The following is a 16,025-nucleotide window of genomic DNA, read 5'->3' as shown; positions in this document are numbered from 1 at the left end:
GTGCAGGCCTTCAATCGGGCTCTGTGCTGACAGCACAGAGCCTGCCTGGGATTCTCTGTGTGCCTTTCACTCTCTCTCTGCCTCTCCCCTGCTCACGCTTGCTTGCTCATTCTCTCAGAAATAAATTAAAACCTTTGGAAAAAAAATCACTAACTCCTATTTTTATCCTCATTTTCATCATTCCCAGTGAGTGCAAACTTTTTTGATAAGTCTTTTTCTGAAAAATCTTTATTGCTTTTTATGATTATACAATAAATGTAAAAATTCAAATATTAAAATCTGTGATTTTAAAAAATGAATGTTTAAAGGACCATGAAATAAGTGATCATTTCAAAAACTTCAAGTATTATAAAATACATGATTTAGAAAATTGGCTCTTTAAAATCCGGTACCCCCCACCCCGTCCCCCGGGACTACTGCTGTCCTGATGGTGTGTTTCCTGACTGTCTTGTACGTGCGTGTGACATACACTCACGGGCTTTTATAAAACCAACAGATCGTCCTCTGCATGGTCAAGCCACTGGATGCTTTGTGCACTCGACAGCTTCCCTTTTCCGTATGAAACACACAGAGCTGCCACGTGGCTGTGCCTTATGTCCACGTGGAAGACGAACCCAGAAATTAATGGCCTCTGACAGCTTCTGAGCTACAAAGCCAGTGGTTTGCCGCGGTTCAGCACGATACCACAAGCAGGACTCACCTGTGGACAGGCATTCAGAGGGTTTCCCGCTTTCTGCCATCATAAACCATACAGCAGCACGTGTCCCTGCGCGTTCTTTACCAACATTTCACCCTGAATGGGTTGCCACTCTTTGGAGCATCCGGAAAAGTCCAGCAGATATAGCCTCACATCCGCCCGGGAGCAGAGACCCAGCAGAGAGCTGACACAGAATGCCCGCGCCTCGGACCAGCGCGGCCACGTCGGGCCTGACGCTGCGTCTCTGCGGGGGCCGCCCAGCAGGGACGGAAGGGCTCCTGAGCCAACCGCGCGCCCCAGGGCACGGCTAGCCTGTCCGCTGGCACTCGGGCCGTCGGAGGTGCGAACACAGATTCGGAAGTGTAGCGAGGTCAGAACTTGTAGGAGGGCTCTGTGAAGTTTTTCCAGAAACCACTGCAGCGGCAAAAGTGTAGTAACAGTGCCCAACGGGAGGATGTCCCGCCGGGGGAGGAGGTGCCACACTTGGCCCATCACTGGCACTTGCGGGCCGGCTGCCGTCTCTTCGGCTTCGTCTGGGGTCTGTAGATCCTGCGTGGGTCACAGCTGAGCCCGTGGCTGGTTTTCTTATGGCAGGCGATGTGGACCAGCTTCAGGTTGTGTGCAGTGAAAAGCAGGCTGTAGAAGTACTCCCAGGACACCTCCCTGCCGGCCCGCTCCGCAACGGCGGCCTCCAGCGCGGGGATGACAGTGCGCCTCTTCTCTATTCTGCAGGGCAAGGCGAGACAGGGTCACGGTTGCTGCCGGCGTCCCACAGCCCCTACCAAGTAGCCTGCTATGGCAGCACGGGGACACGTTGGAGGGCTTCACCCGGTCATTGTGGCCCAAATGTGAGCTGACGTTTGGGGGCGTACAGGAGGACATGTGGCCAGAGGTTCAGGTATCAAAAGGAGCCGCACTTGGAAACACGCCCGAGGAGCAGCGGGGCAGTGACCCCTCCTCTGGCCGCGGCTGTCAGCAGGGGCAGCACTGGGGGGACGGTCCTCACCGCATGCGGCCCTAGGGCCAGCAGCTTGAATGTCTCACGGAGGAGGGCTGGCGGTGCGTGTTTGTAAGTACTGAGAAGTACACAGGGAAAGGGGGTGGAGCCCTATGCCACCCATCCCCACTGACACCCGTCTCCGTGGTGACACAGGAGCACCTCCCCAGCTGAACCGCAGAAGTAAAGCTGAGCCCCTGTCCTCCCTGGGGAGAGTCTTAAGGGCCTGACGTCTAAGTCTTCCCAACCACGACCTTGTGCTTGTGTGTGTGTCCACTGGAGACAGTCGCGATACTGCTTTGTGTAAACCTGTTCTGCTTACACACCATTCAAAGCCCGCGTACTGACAGGTAAAGCTTGCGAACTGAGCTTATAACACGAGGAATAGAAACAAGGCCAGGAGGGCCACTGCAGCATGCTGGGCCCACCTGTCCCTACAACACGGAGAAACACTGAAGAAAAGGGAAAAGAGGTACAAAGCTGAGCAGGTGAGGGCTCCCCACTGCCAGGAACTCAAGTCCACACTTGATCCGCAGGGGAGGGCCAGGGAGGTGGGACCGAGACCCCAGTCCAGCCATTAAAGCGGAAGGGAAGCGGCAGGGGCGCCCGGGGCTCCGGGAGGGAGGGGAAGCCACCCTACCCTCTACCTACTGCTGCCTGCCCAGCCCCAGAAGAGGGGGGCGCCCGCTGACCCCGACCGCTCCTGTGGCTGCGTGACGCTGGAGGGCTGGCTGGGGGCGGCCTTGCTCCCCATGGCGCCTTTTACCCCCAAGGAGGCCAGGCCAGGGCTCTCCCCACTGACGCCAGCGCTCAAAGAGAAGGAGCCCCAGCGCGCAAGCACGTATCAGGTGTCCACTGGCGTCCTGTGTGCTGGAGCCACATGTCCGAGCCTCAGTCAGCAGCGGGAGGGGTGAGGACAACACACAAGGTAGAGGCCCCAGGAGGCATGATTCGGGCGCACCAACAGCGTGACCATTTCCACAGTCACCAGGAAACCCAGGACCCTCGGCTCACCGTTCACACAGACCCATAGCCCGACTGCACCTGCCACAGGGGACGGGACCCAAGCCAGAAATTAATACTCCACTGTTTCAGAGCCATGGGAAGCCCTGGCTTTCCGTGAGTGTCTGGCAGAAACAAATGCAAAACCACCCTGTGGGGACAGGACAAGCCAGTGCACAGAAAACACAGTCCCCACCGAGGGTGGACTCTGAATCCAGACGCACAGATGTCACAAGGAGCACACCGCAAAGGTCGAGGACCCCGGCGGAGGACCTGGGCTAGAGCACTCTGAAACAGACCGCTGAGAGGCCTCGGAGGGCTCCCCGACACCACCCCCACAGCACAAGGGAGACAGGACGAGAAGGTCCAACGTGCGGCCAGCGGGAGCTCCAAAAAAGCCGGACAGAGAGAAGCCGAGAAGGGGTAACTAAAAAATACTTAGGTGTTTTCCAAAACGAAAGAGAAACTTGTCTTTGGAACAAAGACAAGCCCTGGTCAGAATTTAAGGATCTAAACCCACACACACGCCATGTTCAAAAAGAAAGGGAAAATCTGAAATGTCCGCAGAAACGGCAGAGAACAGGCTGTGGGCAGAATTCTCCCGAGCAGACGCCGGGAGAGTGTGAGCACGTCTTCAAAGTTCCGAAGGTGGGACACCCACCGCCCAGAATTCAGTATCGCTAAATGACCACGCAGGAGTAGAGGCCAGAGGGACATTTTCCAAGACCAAAGAACATTTAGTGCCCACAGGACCCTCCTGGGAGAAACGAGCCTGAAATAGGACAGAAAACCGGAAGTCAGACGTGTGCAGAGAAGCAGGCCGATTTGCCGGAAAACAGAAGTACTGTATTGAGACAGAGAAAATGCACCTGAAACCAGGGTGTCAGACAACCCTGCTCCAGCCTCTGCTGCTTCGTCTGCACTCTGCTCCAGGCTGGCCTGCTCCGCCCCTTGAGTGCTGGGACCGCCCCCAGATCGATGTCCCCACGCCCCAGCGGGGCACGGAAAGTAGCTGACAGATGACCTGGAAAACCCGGCAATCGTCTCTGGGTGCTCCGTGCACATCGAAGGGGTGAGACCCAGCACCCTGCCTAGAGGGGAGTGCAGCTCCTCAGCTCAGGCACCAGGACAGCCTCCTCACCTGAACGTGCACCCCAATCCCCAGCACCCGGGTAACGGTGCGCGGAGCCCAAGAATCTGCATTCCTGACCAGTCCCCACATGCTGAGGACGCTGCCAGTCCACGGGCCACACCCACATGGCCACGCAGGTCGGTCCCGCGTGCGCGCTCAACCCAGGGGGCTCTGTAATAGCGGAAGGTGGACGGCCAGAAGCGCCTACCGGGATGGAAATGGATATTCAAACGATACTGTCTTGAAAGAGCGAGGCACTCTGCACCTGGTGAAATGAGTGCACGAAACCCACAAACGCATCCCCGCAAGCACGACATAGGACGGAAAAGCCCGGTATAGAGTCACCCCATGTGATACCACTTACGTCCATTTTCAAATCATACCTACAGGGTAAAGGTCTATATAAATAGGCATCACAGGGACGCTCGCAAATGGCAGCAGAGCGGTTCCCCAGCGAGGACAGGGGTGCATCCAGGAGGGGTGGAAAGTGAGCCTCAGCTGTCCCTGTCATGTCCTACATATGTGCAAAGCCACCTGTCCCCAAAGTGATAGAGCCACTTGAAGGGCACTGGAAGACCTCTGTCTTCACAAAGCAGAGACAAGGACATCATTATGTTCCAGAAAAGAGTCTGTGAAGATAACACAATTTTACTTGTGCGCCTTTTTGAGAAAGAGCTCGTCCACGTGGAAGAACACTGCTGCCGGCCTCCACGCACCCCAGTGAAAGCAGGAAATGCCACACGCACAGTAACCACCCAGAGCCCCTGCTCTGAGCACCTCCTGCTTGGTTGGGGCAGGACACCCCCAGAGTGCGATGCGGTGAGAGCCACCCACTGGGCCCCACAGGTGGAGCTGGACGTGACCGAGGGGCCACGTACCAGATCGCACGCACGTGGACAAGGACCTGGACCAGCTCCTGTCGGAGGCCCCCACCGTGGAGGGCACCTAATCAGGCAGGTTAGGAGTGGGCACCTGCACCCATCTGCACGCACACCCAGGACACCTTTGGGTCCACAACCCACAAGCTCGGCACATGAAACACGAGGCAGCCGGCAGGCAGGCCACGGACGCCACGGCAGGGACAGGCCCCCGCAGGTGCCCCGTGGGTCTGTGAGCTCAGTTCTCAACAACAAGCACTCCTGACCTCTGCGGAACCCGTACTCACATGTGGTCCAGGTTCCACGTACTAAAGAGGATCCGGCTCTCCCTGTTACCGTAGGGGTTGATGGAGTGTTTGGATGCACAGCTGTCCACGTCAAAGGGACCCTAGGCAACAGAGAGCAAGCTCAGGTCCTCGAAGGGCCTTACCCCAGGTCTCAGGCAAGCGGGAGGAGCTGACTGACGAGCCCCCGGTAGGGGACTTAGTCCTGGTAAACGGTGTGCTGCTTGGGGCAATCAGGAACCCTGTCTTTGGAACAGCGCCCCCTTTCCCTCGTTACCCCCAGTAAGATACTTGTTAGGAATGCCAGATTCCCAACCGAGCGCCTGCTGGGTCCCACACCCGCCTCCAGGGCCTGCTCCGTACCCTCAGTGGCACTAGAAAAGCCACCAGTGGGGACAGGGCATTTTACTGGAAATGCATGGGGTCCAGGAGGCCGGGAAGGAAGCATGGGCAGTGAAACAGCCCCTGCCCGTCCTTGCAAAGGTCGCCGGCCCCAAGCCTCCAGACTGTGACCCTGTTCCCCAGAGGTGGTAGCACTTGTTGGGAAGCGGTATCTCTGTCATTTATCCGAGTGTCCAGGAGGAGGCCCAGGACACTGCTCCCAGCTGCTGCCACCACACCCCGCCAGGGAGTGGAGTCAGGCCACACTAATGCCCGAAGGGTCACATCTGGCCACCAGTCCTGAAATCTGAGCCGTCACCTAGATGGCTGCCCGGGGACACACCACATTTCAGAAGCTCTGAAACCGTCCTCTCCTCTGCCCACCACCCTTCTCCCGAGGGGGCCAAGTGGTGCCCTCCGTCCCCAGTGCCCCGCGTACTCCCTGCCACCGGCGTTTCTCGAAGGAGGGCCCCGGCCCACGGCAGCAGCACCACCCGGGAAGTGGGCAGAAGACCTGTGAGGAGCAGCTGGGGGCTGGGAGGTGGGGGGGTCTTTCCCGGCACCGTCCGGGGGTTCCAGGGCCACTGAAGCCAGAGAACCACGAGCTGAGCTGATGCCCGAAGGGCCGCCCCGGCCCCGGCCCCCGGCTCACCTGGCAGGAGAACCAGCCTTCGGGTGTGCAGAGCCGGCTGTCCGCCTCGGCTCCTCTGTCGAAGTAGCTGCTGTGGTACTGCTCCGCCCTGAGCTTCCGGCACATGAGGCCAACAATCCGGACGTACTCCTCCTGAGCCTCCGCGCCCACCGTGGAGGCAGAAGCGCTCACCTTGAAGACGCCAAGGGACATCGCTGAAGGCTGGCGCGGTCGGGGGACTCCGAGTCCACTCGGTGCCACGGCCCTCGGGGACCCTGCCGCCTGGGGTCCCAGTGCGCTGAGTTCACACGGTCCCTGGCCGGCCAAGCACGGGCCAGCTTCTCTGGGCCCGTGACGTGCAGCCGGGGTCAGGGTCAGCCACATAACAGACTCAAGCTCCAGGAGTCCTGGCCCCGTCTGCCTGGCGCTCGCCGCTGCCACGTGGGAAGAAACTGGAGAAGAGGCGGGCAGGCGAGGAACGTCACCCGCCCACCACCCACGCTGCCCACTCAAGCTGGAGGGAGGCTCACAACAATGCAGCCAAATGCTGAGCACCCAGGGGGAGGCAGAGAAAGACCCCCCTCCTCCCCACGGGGCTCCTGGTCGAGTGCGAGCAACAGGACAGCAGACACATTAACAGGGCACAGAGGGCCCGGCAGGGTCTGTGTGGTGCCGAGGGGGTCACAGCCTGAGAGACAGGCCGGGGCGGCCAGGGCAGGAAGCACGCTCTCGGCAGCAGCAGGGGGCAGGCAAGGGTGGCCAGGTGGAGCGGAGGTGGAAGGACAGAGAAGGTGGGAGAGCCGGGCCAGACCACAGGGGCCTCCACACCGCGGTCCTGAGCTTTCCTTCTCAGTGGAGCACGGGCCGTGCATCGTCCTGCACCATAGACCCTGCGATCTACGGTCCAAGAAACGGCGGGCATGGAGGGAGAGGGGGAGGGAGCGGGGCAGGAAGAACATCTGCAAAGTCAGGGGGCAAGACAGCCTCGGGACTGCCTTCCAAGCACACGAGCACAGGGGCAGCCCCCCCCCCCCCCAACACGCCTCTGCAGGGAGCACCCAATCTCACCCCTGCGTGGAGGGCCTGGCGCAGGGGTCACGGGATCTTGGCCTGGACTCCCGTCCACTCTGAGGAGCTGACCTCTTACATGTTTCATCCTTACAGAGGTCAGCGCCTGGGGAACGCACCCCACCTCTGTCCCATCGTACGAGGTCAGAAGGCAGCTGCACAGACCCCCACCCTCACGGCAAAAGGCGAGTGCCACGGGACCAAATTTTCCTCTGAGCGGGACGGGATACCGCTCCAGCTCTGCCCTCCGTGCCGCCAATCTGTCCGTGGGCTCTGCTTCTTCGCTGAGGGGGCAGCAGGACAGAGGCCACATTGGGCACAGATTTCTCTGGGGACGGACAGCCACGTCCAGTGGGAGCACCGAAGCTTTAAATCTCCATCTGTGTTCGCTTCTCGGATCTCCCAGGGGGGAGGAAGGATGTCATCTCCTTCCTGGGCCCGTGGAGTCAGAGCTCACACCCACAACGGCTCGGAGCACCCCAAAAGCAGATGCAGCTCAGCCCTTCCCAGTTCTCGGAGGTCAGGCCCCCCACCCAGGGCCACAGCCTGGAGACAGAAGTGTCCTCGTGGGGAAAGAGGCCAGGACCCACCCACGTGGGCGTCTGTCACAGCCAGTGCTGGATGAAGACAAGTTCACGTCAAAATCCAACCACCTGGCGGGTGATGATGTTCACAGGTCGGTTCTATTCAAAACCCACACTGAGACTCCAGCGCAAAAAGAAAAGGGGCCAAGGCCCCAGGTGGGGCCCCAACAACCCCGCAGGGCGCCAGCTCAGGCCAGCTCAGGGCGGAGTGCGGGGAGCCGGCCACTAGCTGCACCCCAGGGACACCGCGAGCTGGGCCCCAGCGGGGCCGTCCACCTGCAGAGGCGCATAGCTCCGGGCACCGTCTCCACGCCTCGCCCCGCCCCCGTGCCCGCCACCGCACACCCACCTCTCTCAGGTAGCTCCGGATACGGCTCTCGCAGCTGTACCTCAGGTAGCCAGACTTATTCTTGAACCGAGACTCCAGACCTGCCAGGAGCAAGAGAAGACGAGACCCCCCTGGAGTCCACGGCCATCCTCCCCCCGGGCGGCAGGCTGCAAGTGCCACCCGCCTCGTCTGAGAAACGTGCTGATCGTGTCCCGTTCGTGGGCTCCTGCCCTCTGCCTGGAGAGGGTTCTCTGGCCCACCTGCATCGTGGGCATCTAGACACCACAGAGGGGCTTCGGCTCCAGGCACCCGAAACCCCTCTCCTGCAGTCCAAGGGCGGCTCCGGCAGGCCTGAAGGCCGCGCCCCGAGGTGGACACGCCCAAGTGTCCACGGCCGGGTGACAGACAAGCAAAACGCGGTCCGGCCACACCAGAGAACGAGATCCAGCCTGAAGGAGGGAGATCCTGCAGCACGCGTGCACCCGAGGGCACTGTGTCTCGTGGAGCAGGCCAGGCCCAGGAGGCCGAGTCCTGTGTGATCCCCCGGGGGAGGCCCCAAGGGGAGTCAGATCCAGACCGGGTGGAGGGTGGGGGCTGGGAGGGGACATAGAGACGGCTGCCGTTGAGGAACGTGAGAAGGTTCTGGAGACGGATGCTGGTGGTGGCTGCACGCCACAGAGAACGTGCTCGACCCGAGACCGTAGGCTTAGAATGATTCAGACAGAACACGTTACGTCACGTACGCTTTCCCACAGCTGACAGAGGAGTAAGGAGGCCAGTCCCGGGGCCTCTAGCACACAGAAGCCAGGCAGGCCCCCCGCCCAGGGACTGCAGTGGGACCTGGTATCCCCTGCGTGGCCAGCTCCCAGCAAGCCCCACCCCTGCTCCGGGCCCCGGAGTACCTTCGAACCACGGCGGGTCCTCGGCCCTGGTCTCAGCCTCGGTGTTCTCGCTGATGGTGTGCAGGAGGTCGGCCAGCAGCTTCTGCCGCAGCGGGGCCTGCTCCCCGGAGAGCAGCTGCCGGGCAGCCTGGATGAGCCCCGCCTGTGGCTTGTGGAACGCATGGAGGAAGTGATGGATGTCACTCACATCTGCCACCAGAAGAGTCACAGACAGAAAAGCCGGCGGTCCTTTGAGCGCTGCGGTGAGGAAGGGGTCTCCGCACGCCCAGCATCACCATGCTTCTGGACCTGCCAGACCTCAGGGGCGTCCAGGGCCCCGGGCTTGCCCGGATGCCAGCTAGCCCTTCCCCTGGGCCTGGCTGCCCACCCCTCAGTGTGGGGAGGGGCTGGATGTGGAGGCACCACAGCCGGTGGGTCGCTGCCCTTCTCTTCCCCAAACAAAACCTCCCATGTCTCTAGGCCTCCTTCCAGACCTCCCTCCTGGAGCCTCCCACACCCACTTGACTGCAGCCCAGCCAGCGCTTAGAACCCAGTGGAACCACGGTCTACCGCGACCCTTCGTGACACCTTGGCCAACAGAAGCGGCAACCCACAGAAAGAACAATGCTCCCACGGCCCAGCGGGTCGTTCCAGGGACAAGAGGCTGTTCAGTGCTCGAAAATCAACCAGTATAAACCCACCCTTCGTGGGCTAAAGAAAAAGAGTCACATGATCATATCCACTGACGAGAAAGGCAGGAGGGAAACGCTTCTGGGCCCAGGGCTTGGTGACAAGTTTCCAGTCTTCACGTGCAGAGCATGAGCACAAAAGGAAAGCACGGGCAATGTGGGCTTCATCGAAATGGAAAACTTGTTCTGTGAAAGAGCCTGTTCTGGGGACGTAAAGACAAGCTACGGAGCAGGAGGAAATCCCTAGAAGCCACGCGTCTACCAAGACTCATATCCAGTACGTATTCTGAGAAAAACCCGAAACTCAACAGTTAAAACTCCAATTAGAAAATGGACAAAATACAAACAGACAAAGACACGCCTTCTGGGCGAGGACGGGTGGACAGCCCGCTAGCCCAGGGAAAGATGGTCAACTGCACTACCAATAGGAACACAAAGCTGTCCACACGGAGACACCTTGCAGGCCCATCAGAATGGCTAAAATAGAAGAGTGGCGAAGCCAGAAGTGGGGGAGGCTGCTGAGGCCGTGGGACAGGTGTTCCCACTCTGGAAAACAGCCCGTTTCTTTAAAAACAACAACAACAATGTGGGGCGCCCTGGGGGGCTCGGTCGGTTAAGTGTCCAACTCTTGATTACGGCTCAGGTCATGATCTCACGGTTCATGGGTTCGAGCCTCACGTCGGGCTCTGCACTGGCAGTGTGGAACTTCTTGGGATTCTCACACTTCCCTGCCCTCTGCATCCCCTACTTGTGCTCTTTCTCTCTCTCTCAAAATAAATAAACTTAAAAAAAATATTGAGATGCGATCCCAATCCCTCATGATTCACACACTTGAACAAGTCCGTGTTTCTTAGTCTGTTCACTTTGCTACCACGAAATGGGAAAGAAAAGGAAAAGCCAGGCAGGCTCTCAGCCCTGTCCTGCCCAGTCTCCACCTCCTGCAAGGGGCCGTCCCAGGAGGCATCACAGTGACTCTGCTTTCTGGCTGCCTCCTCTAGAAGGACAAGGCCCCAAAGAGATAGAGCACTTGCAACCTTGGAGCAGACACTAGATGTGACTGCTAACAGCGGAGTCCCAACCGCAGGGCAAAGCCACACGTACACCACACTAGGGCCCCTTTCTGTCCCTTTGGCCAAAGAGGCAGATATCTCTGTCTTCAGGGCTCCCACTTCCTGGAGCACCAGAAGCATCTCCTGAAATGTAAGCCACTTTGCACAAGAGCCAGGAACGCACACTCGCTCTGCCCCTGGCCTACAGCTCCAATGTGCAACTTGTCATCGAGCTGGTTCTTAAATCCGGATTCCCCTAAAGAATCACGCCTGGAAGCGATGCCTCTGATGGGCCCCCAACGTGACAGCACATCAGCAAACACCAACAGAGCAGACAGAGCACAACCTGAGCCACCACCGCTCCCTTCCCATGGCCCGACGACACAGGATGGCATCTCTCTCTGGCTCTGCCTTACCCACAAACCTGTGCAGGTCCCAACCCCCAGATCCCTCCCTTCTGCCCTCTGGAGTTACTAGGACACCCAGAACGAACATAAAATTCACATAACTTAGAAAAGACACCTAAAACACCCAACTGGACAACCAGGCTCCCGACTCGGGGCTCCCCCCTGGGAAGCTCAGAGCGAGAAGATTCTCCGTTTCCCTGGCTGGTCCCCCACAGCAGGCCCTCAGCACCTCCAAAGCCGGGCCGGCTTCCCCGCCACTCTCCCACGTCCCCACCACTTACAGCCTTGCCAGGTCTGGCCTGAGGTGAGAAGCACGAGTTCCGAGTTGTCAGGGACACTCGAGAAGTAGTCTCCGGTGAGCTCGGTGCCGTCTTCGTAGAGGCACAGGCGGGAGCCGGTGACGGGGAGCTGCGGAGAGGGAGGGTAGGGCAGGAAGCTAACGTCTCGGGTCTTGGGCGGGCCGCCTGGGAGCATTAACCTGAGGCCCTTCCACCTGTGGTCCTCACAATCAGAAAAAAACTGTGTTTTAAAGAATCGTGCTGGGGTTACACGTCGTTCGAAAATATGACAAGCCACATAAAAATATATACCTAGCGGTGTCGACTCCACAGGATTCGCCACAGATCCTTTCAAAACGAGCTCCTTAAAGGCACTTAAAATCCGAGCCCGTTTCAGAAAATGATGCCTGACTGCTTCCACTAAGCCCATAAACACACCCCTACCAATGAGGACACATCACCCACTGGTATCAGGACACGCCCGCTCAGCACACTCCGTTTTCCTGGGCGATGATTAAAGCGAACATCTTCCTGAAAATGACTCATTGCCTCTGGCTGACGAAGTGTGAACGGCACACGGTCCGCTGGTTTCCTAACACTGTCCCTCCACGCTCGTCAGCTTTATGAGCGTTCAGGGCAACTCCTGACGGTCCCGCCCCCCCACACACACACACCCACAACCCGCGCTGTTCCAGGTCCAGGTCAAGACAACAAATACAGTGAGACTCCAGTGAGAACGAGGACTGCAATCCCTGCAACAACAGTGCTGGTCTGTGAACACAACTCCTTCATTTCACGGAAGGGGAAACTGAGGCCCAGAGAGGCCCACTGACTGTGCCCTGGAGCACACAGCAAGTTAGCAGATATGCACTAGAACAGGGAGTCCCAGCATCTCAGGCCAGAGCTGCCGTAATCTTCACGGTCAGAAGAGGGAGGTGTTGCGCCAGAACCCTCCAGAAACTCCCGCTGAAGGGCTGAGTGACTACAGGAAGAAGTCTGAGGAGGCGCCAGGTCCCATGGACCCCGGCCCGGGGCACGTGCAAGTGAAGGCACCCGAACCCCGGCCCCGGGCACCCGCAGGTGAAGGCACCCGAACCCCGGCCCCGGGCACCTGCAAGTGAAGGCACCCGAACCCCGGCCCCGGGCACCTGGAAGTGGAAGCACCCCTTCCGCAGCACCTCCTGGTAGCTCCTCCCCGCCACCCCAAACTTCTTCGTCCTGTGCAGAGCCCGCAGCTTGAACGTCTTGGGCTTCCGGAACACCGTAAACATCCTCAGGACCTCCGGCCCCGCCGGCGGCACCTGCTTGGCCGGCCACTCAGGCTGTTGTTCGCCCAGGACCCAGAGATCAGCTGAGCGGCGGGGGTGCGGAGCTCGGTGGGCTCTGCGACCGAGACCCGGGCCGCGCGCTGTCCCCCCGGAAACTCCATTACCCAGAAGGCCCGGGGAAGCAGAGGTGCAGCCCCGCCTTGCGCGCAGACGCCGTCCTCCGGGGACTTCATTACCCAGAAGGCCTGGGGAAGTGGAGCGGCAGCCCCGCCTGTGCGCAGGCGCCGTCCTCCCCGAGACTCCATTACCCAGAAGGCCCGGAGAAGTGGAGGCGGGGAGACGCCGCTTTGTGCGCAGGCGCGGCCCAGTCCGGCCCGTCTGGTTGTCATGAGAGCGGCGGCCGCGGCCCTGGCGCTGGGCGCAGGCGGCCGGGGCTGCTCCTCGGCGGCCACCGCCGCTGCGGCTCGGGGGTGCGGGCCGGCCCGGGGCGGTGGAGGAGGCGCCGCCTGAGCTCCGGAAGCCGCTGCCGAGGGGCGGCGGAGGGCCCTGGGAGCCGTGAGGGCGCCGAGGTCCGGGCGGGCCTTCCGTTCTGACAGGTACCGGGAGTCCCGACGACACCGCGCGGGGCCTGGCGGTGTGGGCGCGGCCGGGGGCCGGAGGGCGGAGGCCGAGGGGCTTGGGGGCAGGGGCAGGGGGCCGGGCCCGGGAGCGCGTACGGAGCGGGGTGCCCGGCCCGGGTGGGCGCTGCCCGCGCTCCGCCCGCCGCAGCCCAGGGTCCGGCCTGCGGTTGCCTCCAGTCGGCGTCGCATTTAGCGTCGGGTACTTTCTGCACGTCGCGACCTCCGTGTTCGGGCCGCACGGCTGACGGGGACCCGAGCGAGTGAGGAATGCGGTCGTGCTGCCGTGCGGGTTCGGTGCGGCTCCCCACCCCCGCCTCCCCACCCATCTTCGGTTTCGGACGTGCGGCACTTGCGGCCTTTAAGATTACTTGGCCAACCGTTCTTCACCCGCCTAACAGTTAGGTTTCCGCAAAAGAACAATGGAAACAAGGTTTGTCTCCTAATCTTGTAGCCAAACGTTCGGAAGTTGCTGAATTGTTTCGCTTTGATTCATGGAGGTCAACGATCCTGAGAACATCTCGGGAAGTTGCGTTTTGATAGACTTGGTGAGGCTACCGCTGAGCTGCCTTCGTCCACGCAGCCGCTAGCGTGTGCCGCAAGGCCGAGGTGAGAGCCGTTGCTGCTGCTGCCGCGGTCCTACTTGCGGGGAGCCGAGTATTTCGGGGAGCTTTGATTTTCCCCAAAATATCAGTGGTGAGGTTCACAGAGGCTGATAGTAGCGTCTTGTAGTAACGCCCCAGGTATCACGCAGCCCTTGAAGGTTCCCACAAAGGGTCCCACAGGGTGCAGGGTGGAAGGGCCGTGGAAGAAGGTGGACAGAAAGGAATCGTTTCCAAACAGTGGGGTAGTGTTGTCTTCACAGTGCCCAGGACTCTGTCTGGGGCTTACTGAGACAGTGTAGTAAATGGACACCTCCTTCGTTAGGACTCTGGAAGTCTCACGTTTAAGTCTTAGCACCTTAGCAGAGAGGACTGCTCAAGGGCAGAGACTCCGGAACCCGAGCGGCTAAACACAGATTCTGCCCACACAGCTTACTACCTGTGTAACTTTGAGCAACAGCCTGTCCGTGTCTCGGCTTCCTTATCCCTGAGGTTGGCGTGACCACAAACCTATGTCAGTGTGACGAAGGTGTAAGTGCGTGTCTAGGGCTGAGGACAGTCCTTGGCGCACAGCAAGTGCTTCAAAGGTAGTGTCCACATGATCACATTCAGCTGAAGGTACCTCATAGACACCTACAGTTCCAAGGTGGAACAGGAAGTCGTGGGCCCTGCCCTTGAAGGTGATTGAGGGATTTAGGGGCGCCTGGGTGGCTCAGGCGGTTGAGCGTCTGACTTCGGTTCAGGTCATGATCTCATGGCTCGTGCAGCTTGTGCAGTGCAGAGCCTGCTTCGGAGCCTCTGTCTCCCTGCCTCTCTCTCTCTCTCTGTCTGTCTGTCTCTCTCTCTGTCCCACCCCATTCGCACGTGCACACACACGGTCTCTTGTCTCTCTGTCTCTCAGAAACATAAAAAGTATTTTTAAAAAGATGATTGAGGGATTTGAGGAATTCAGAGCAGAGACATAGAACTTTCAGTTCGGCTGGACTTCAGAATTCATGATAAGAAGTGGGGGTTCGGGGCGCCTGGGTGGCGCAGTCGGTTGAGCGGCCGACTTCAGCCAGGTCACGATCTCGCGGTCCGTGAGTTCGAGCCCCGCATCAGGCTCTGGGCTGACGGCTCGGAGCCTGGAGCCTGTTTCCGATTCTGTGTCTCCCTCTCTCTCTGCCCCTCCCCCGCTCATGCTCTGTCTCTCTCTGTCCCAAAAAGAAAAAAGAAAAAAAGTGGGGGGTTCAAACAGCAGACTGGGTCAGGACACAGATGACCCTTCAACCCGGGATAGGGAGCACATCTGGAGCTCTGAGTGAAGACACAGATGCTGATGGGCCCAGCTGGGCGTGAGGAGAAGCACAGGATAGTTGGGGGAGGGAGGAGTGCTGCAGACAGGGAGACTTGGCCACAGGCCACAGTCATCCTCTAGAAAAGAGTGGTGGAGAAGAGGAGATTCAGTCCTGGTCAGCCATCTGCAGGATGGTCGGGGCGTGGGGAGTGAGTGCAGGCTGAGAGCCCCTGCAGAGGACGAATCCCTGCCCTGGTGAGGCCAGAGGTGGGGCTCCACCCACACCCCTGCAGGCACACCCCAAATATAATCACTGCCTTTCATTACCTTCTGGGCGAGTTTCAGCTTTCCTCCGGTACTGTGACATCCTGCAGTGAGCTTGCATCAGAAATAACCAGGCTCCCTAATGATGGTTTATTTTTCTATTTGGAATGCCTTTGTCCCACAGCCCAAGAAACGTTAGCAAGTACCAGCCAGTAATTTATGCATGTGGGCCATTTCAGGTTCAGGATGGAAGTAAAAGAAAGATCTAGATCACGCACCAAGCACATTAAAATAAGCAAAATTTCATGCGGGATGAATTTATATGTCACGTCCCATTCAGAATTTCAGTTGACAGTATGTCCTATCCCAGAGAACTTTCTGGAGAATTCTTTATTATCCATGTTAGTGAGGATTCTTCTGATTGCGCATACTTAAAGGTAGTTCGGATTGGCTTACTGAAGAGGAATTTGATTGGCTCAACGACTCGAAAATAACCCGAAGCTTATGAGTAGTTTGGGCTTTAAATGTGGCTGAACCTCAGGGTTCCCAAGGTGGCTGTTGCCCCGTGTCAGCCCGCTCTCTGGCAGGACCTCCCCACAGGAGGCTTCCAGGAGGCCCCTGGGAAATATTCTGCGGCCATAGCCCCAGCAGGAAGAATACTTCTCTCTCCCAGTAGCCCCGGCAGAGTCCTTGGGGAGAGCCTCGCTGGTCC

The 16,025-nt window shown here is 59.3% G+C and overlaps 2 protein-coding genes across 7 annotated transcripts in view; one reads left to right on the top strand and one right to left on the bottom strand.

The window, feature by feature from the left end:
• Positions 1 to 400: 400 nt before the first annotated feature.
• Positions 401 to 12,818, bottom strand: DFFB (DNA fragmentation factor subunit beta). Of its 3 annotated transcripts, XR_008291662.1 has the most exons (9): positions 12,435 to 12,818; positions 11,290 to 11,416; positions 8,885 to 9,073; positions 8,004 to 8,083; positions 6,024 to 6,194; positions 4,994 to 5,094; positions 2,021 to 2,146; positions 1,615 to 1,750; positions 1,287 to 1,423 (listed from the first exon to the last, which is right to left on the bottom strand). XR_008291662.1 is itself a non-coding variant. In XM_053206021.1 (8 exons), the coding sequence occupies exons 1-7, from the start codon at positions 12,555 to 12,557 to the stop codon at positions 2,065 to 2,067; spliced, it is 873 nt and encodes a 290-aa protein (XP_053061996.1). In that variant the 5' UTR covers positions 12,558 to 12,818; the 3' UTR covers positions 1,286 to 1,423; positions 2,021 to 2,064. The 3 variants fall into 3 exon arrangements, 2 of the variants coding, with proteins under 2 accessions (XP_014928076.2, XP_053061996.1); XM_053206021.1 differs by lacking the exon at positions 1,615 to 1,750 and having other exon boundaries at positions 1,286 to 1,423; XM_015072590.3 differs by lacking the exons at positions 1,615 to 1,750; positions 2,021 to 2,146 and having other exon boundaries at positions 401 to 1,423; positions 12,435 to 12,758.
• A 189-nt stretch (positions 12,819 to 13,007) lies between these two features.
• The window catches only part of CEP104 (centrosomal protein 104), a 33,169-nt gene continuing 30,151 nt past the window's right edge, over positions 13,008 to 16,025 (top strand). For 3 of the 4 annotated variants that reach the window (XM_053206006.1, XM_027060626.2, XM_053205989.1), the window contains exons 1-2: positions 13,008 to 13,150; positions 13,626 to 13,780. The gene's annotated coding sequence lies outside the window, so the exon portion shown is untranslated. The remainder of the gene's footprint in view (positions 13,151 to 13,625; positions 13,781 to 16,025) is intronic. The other variant, XM_053206001.1, reaches the window with a different exon arrangement.

This window comes from Acinonyx jubatus, chromosome C1 (genome assembly GCF_027475565.1).
Source record: "Acinonyx jubatus isolate Ajub_Pintada_27869175 chromosome C1, VMU_Ajub_asm_v1.0, whole genome shotgun sequence".
Lineage (NCBI taxonomy): Eukaryota > Metazoa > Chordata > Mammalia > Carnivora > Felidae > Acinonyx > Acinonyx jubatus.
This window is presented reverse-complemented; position numbering and strand designations above follow the sequence as displayed.

Coding starts and splice junctions, on each gene's coding strand:
- DFFB (XM_015072590.3), bottom strand. CDS start 12,557: ATGTTTACGGTGTTCCGGAAGCCCAAGACGTTCAAGCTGCGGGCTCTG. Junction 6,195..8,003: donor TCCGGAGCTACCTGAGAGAG/GTGGGTGTGCGG, acceptor GGCGTCTTCAAG/GTGAGCGCTTCTGCCTCCAC. Junction 5,095..6,023: donor AAGGCTGGTTCTCCTGCCAG/GTGAGCCGGGGG, acceptor TCTGTTGCCTAG/GGTCCCTTTGACGTGGACAG.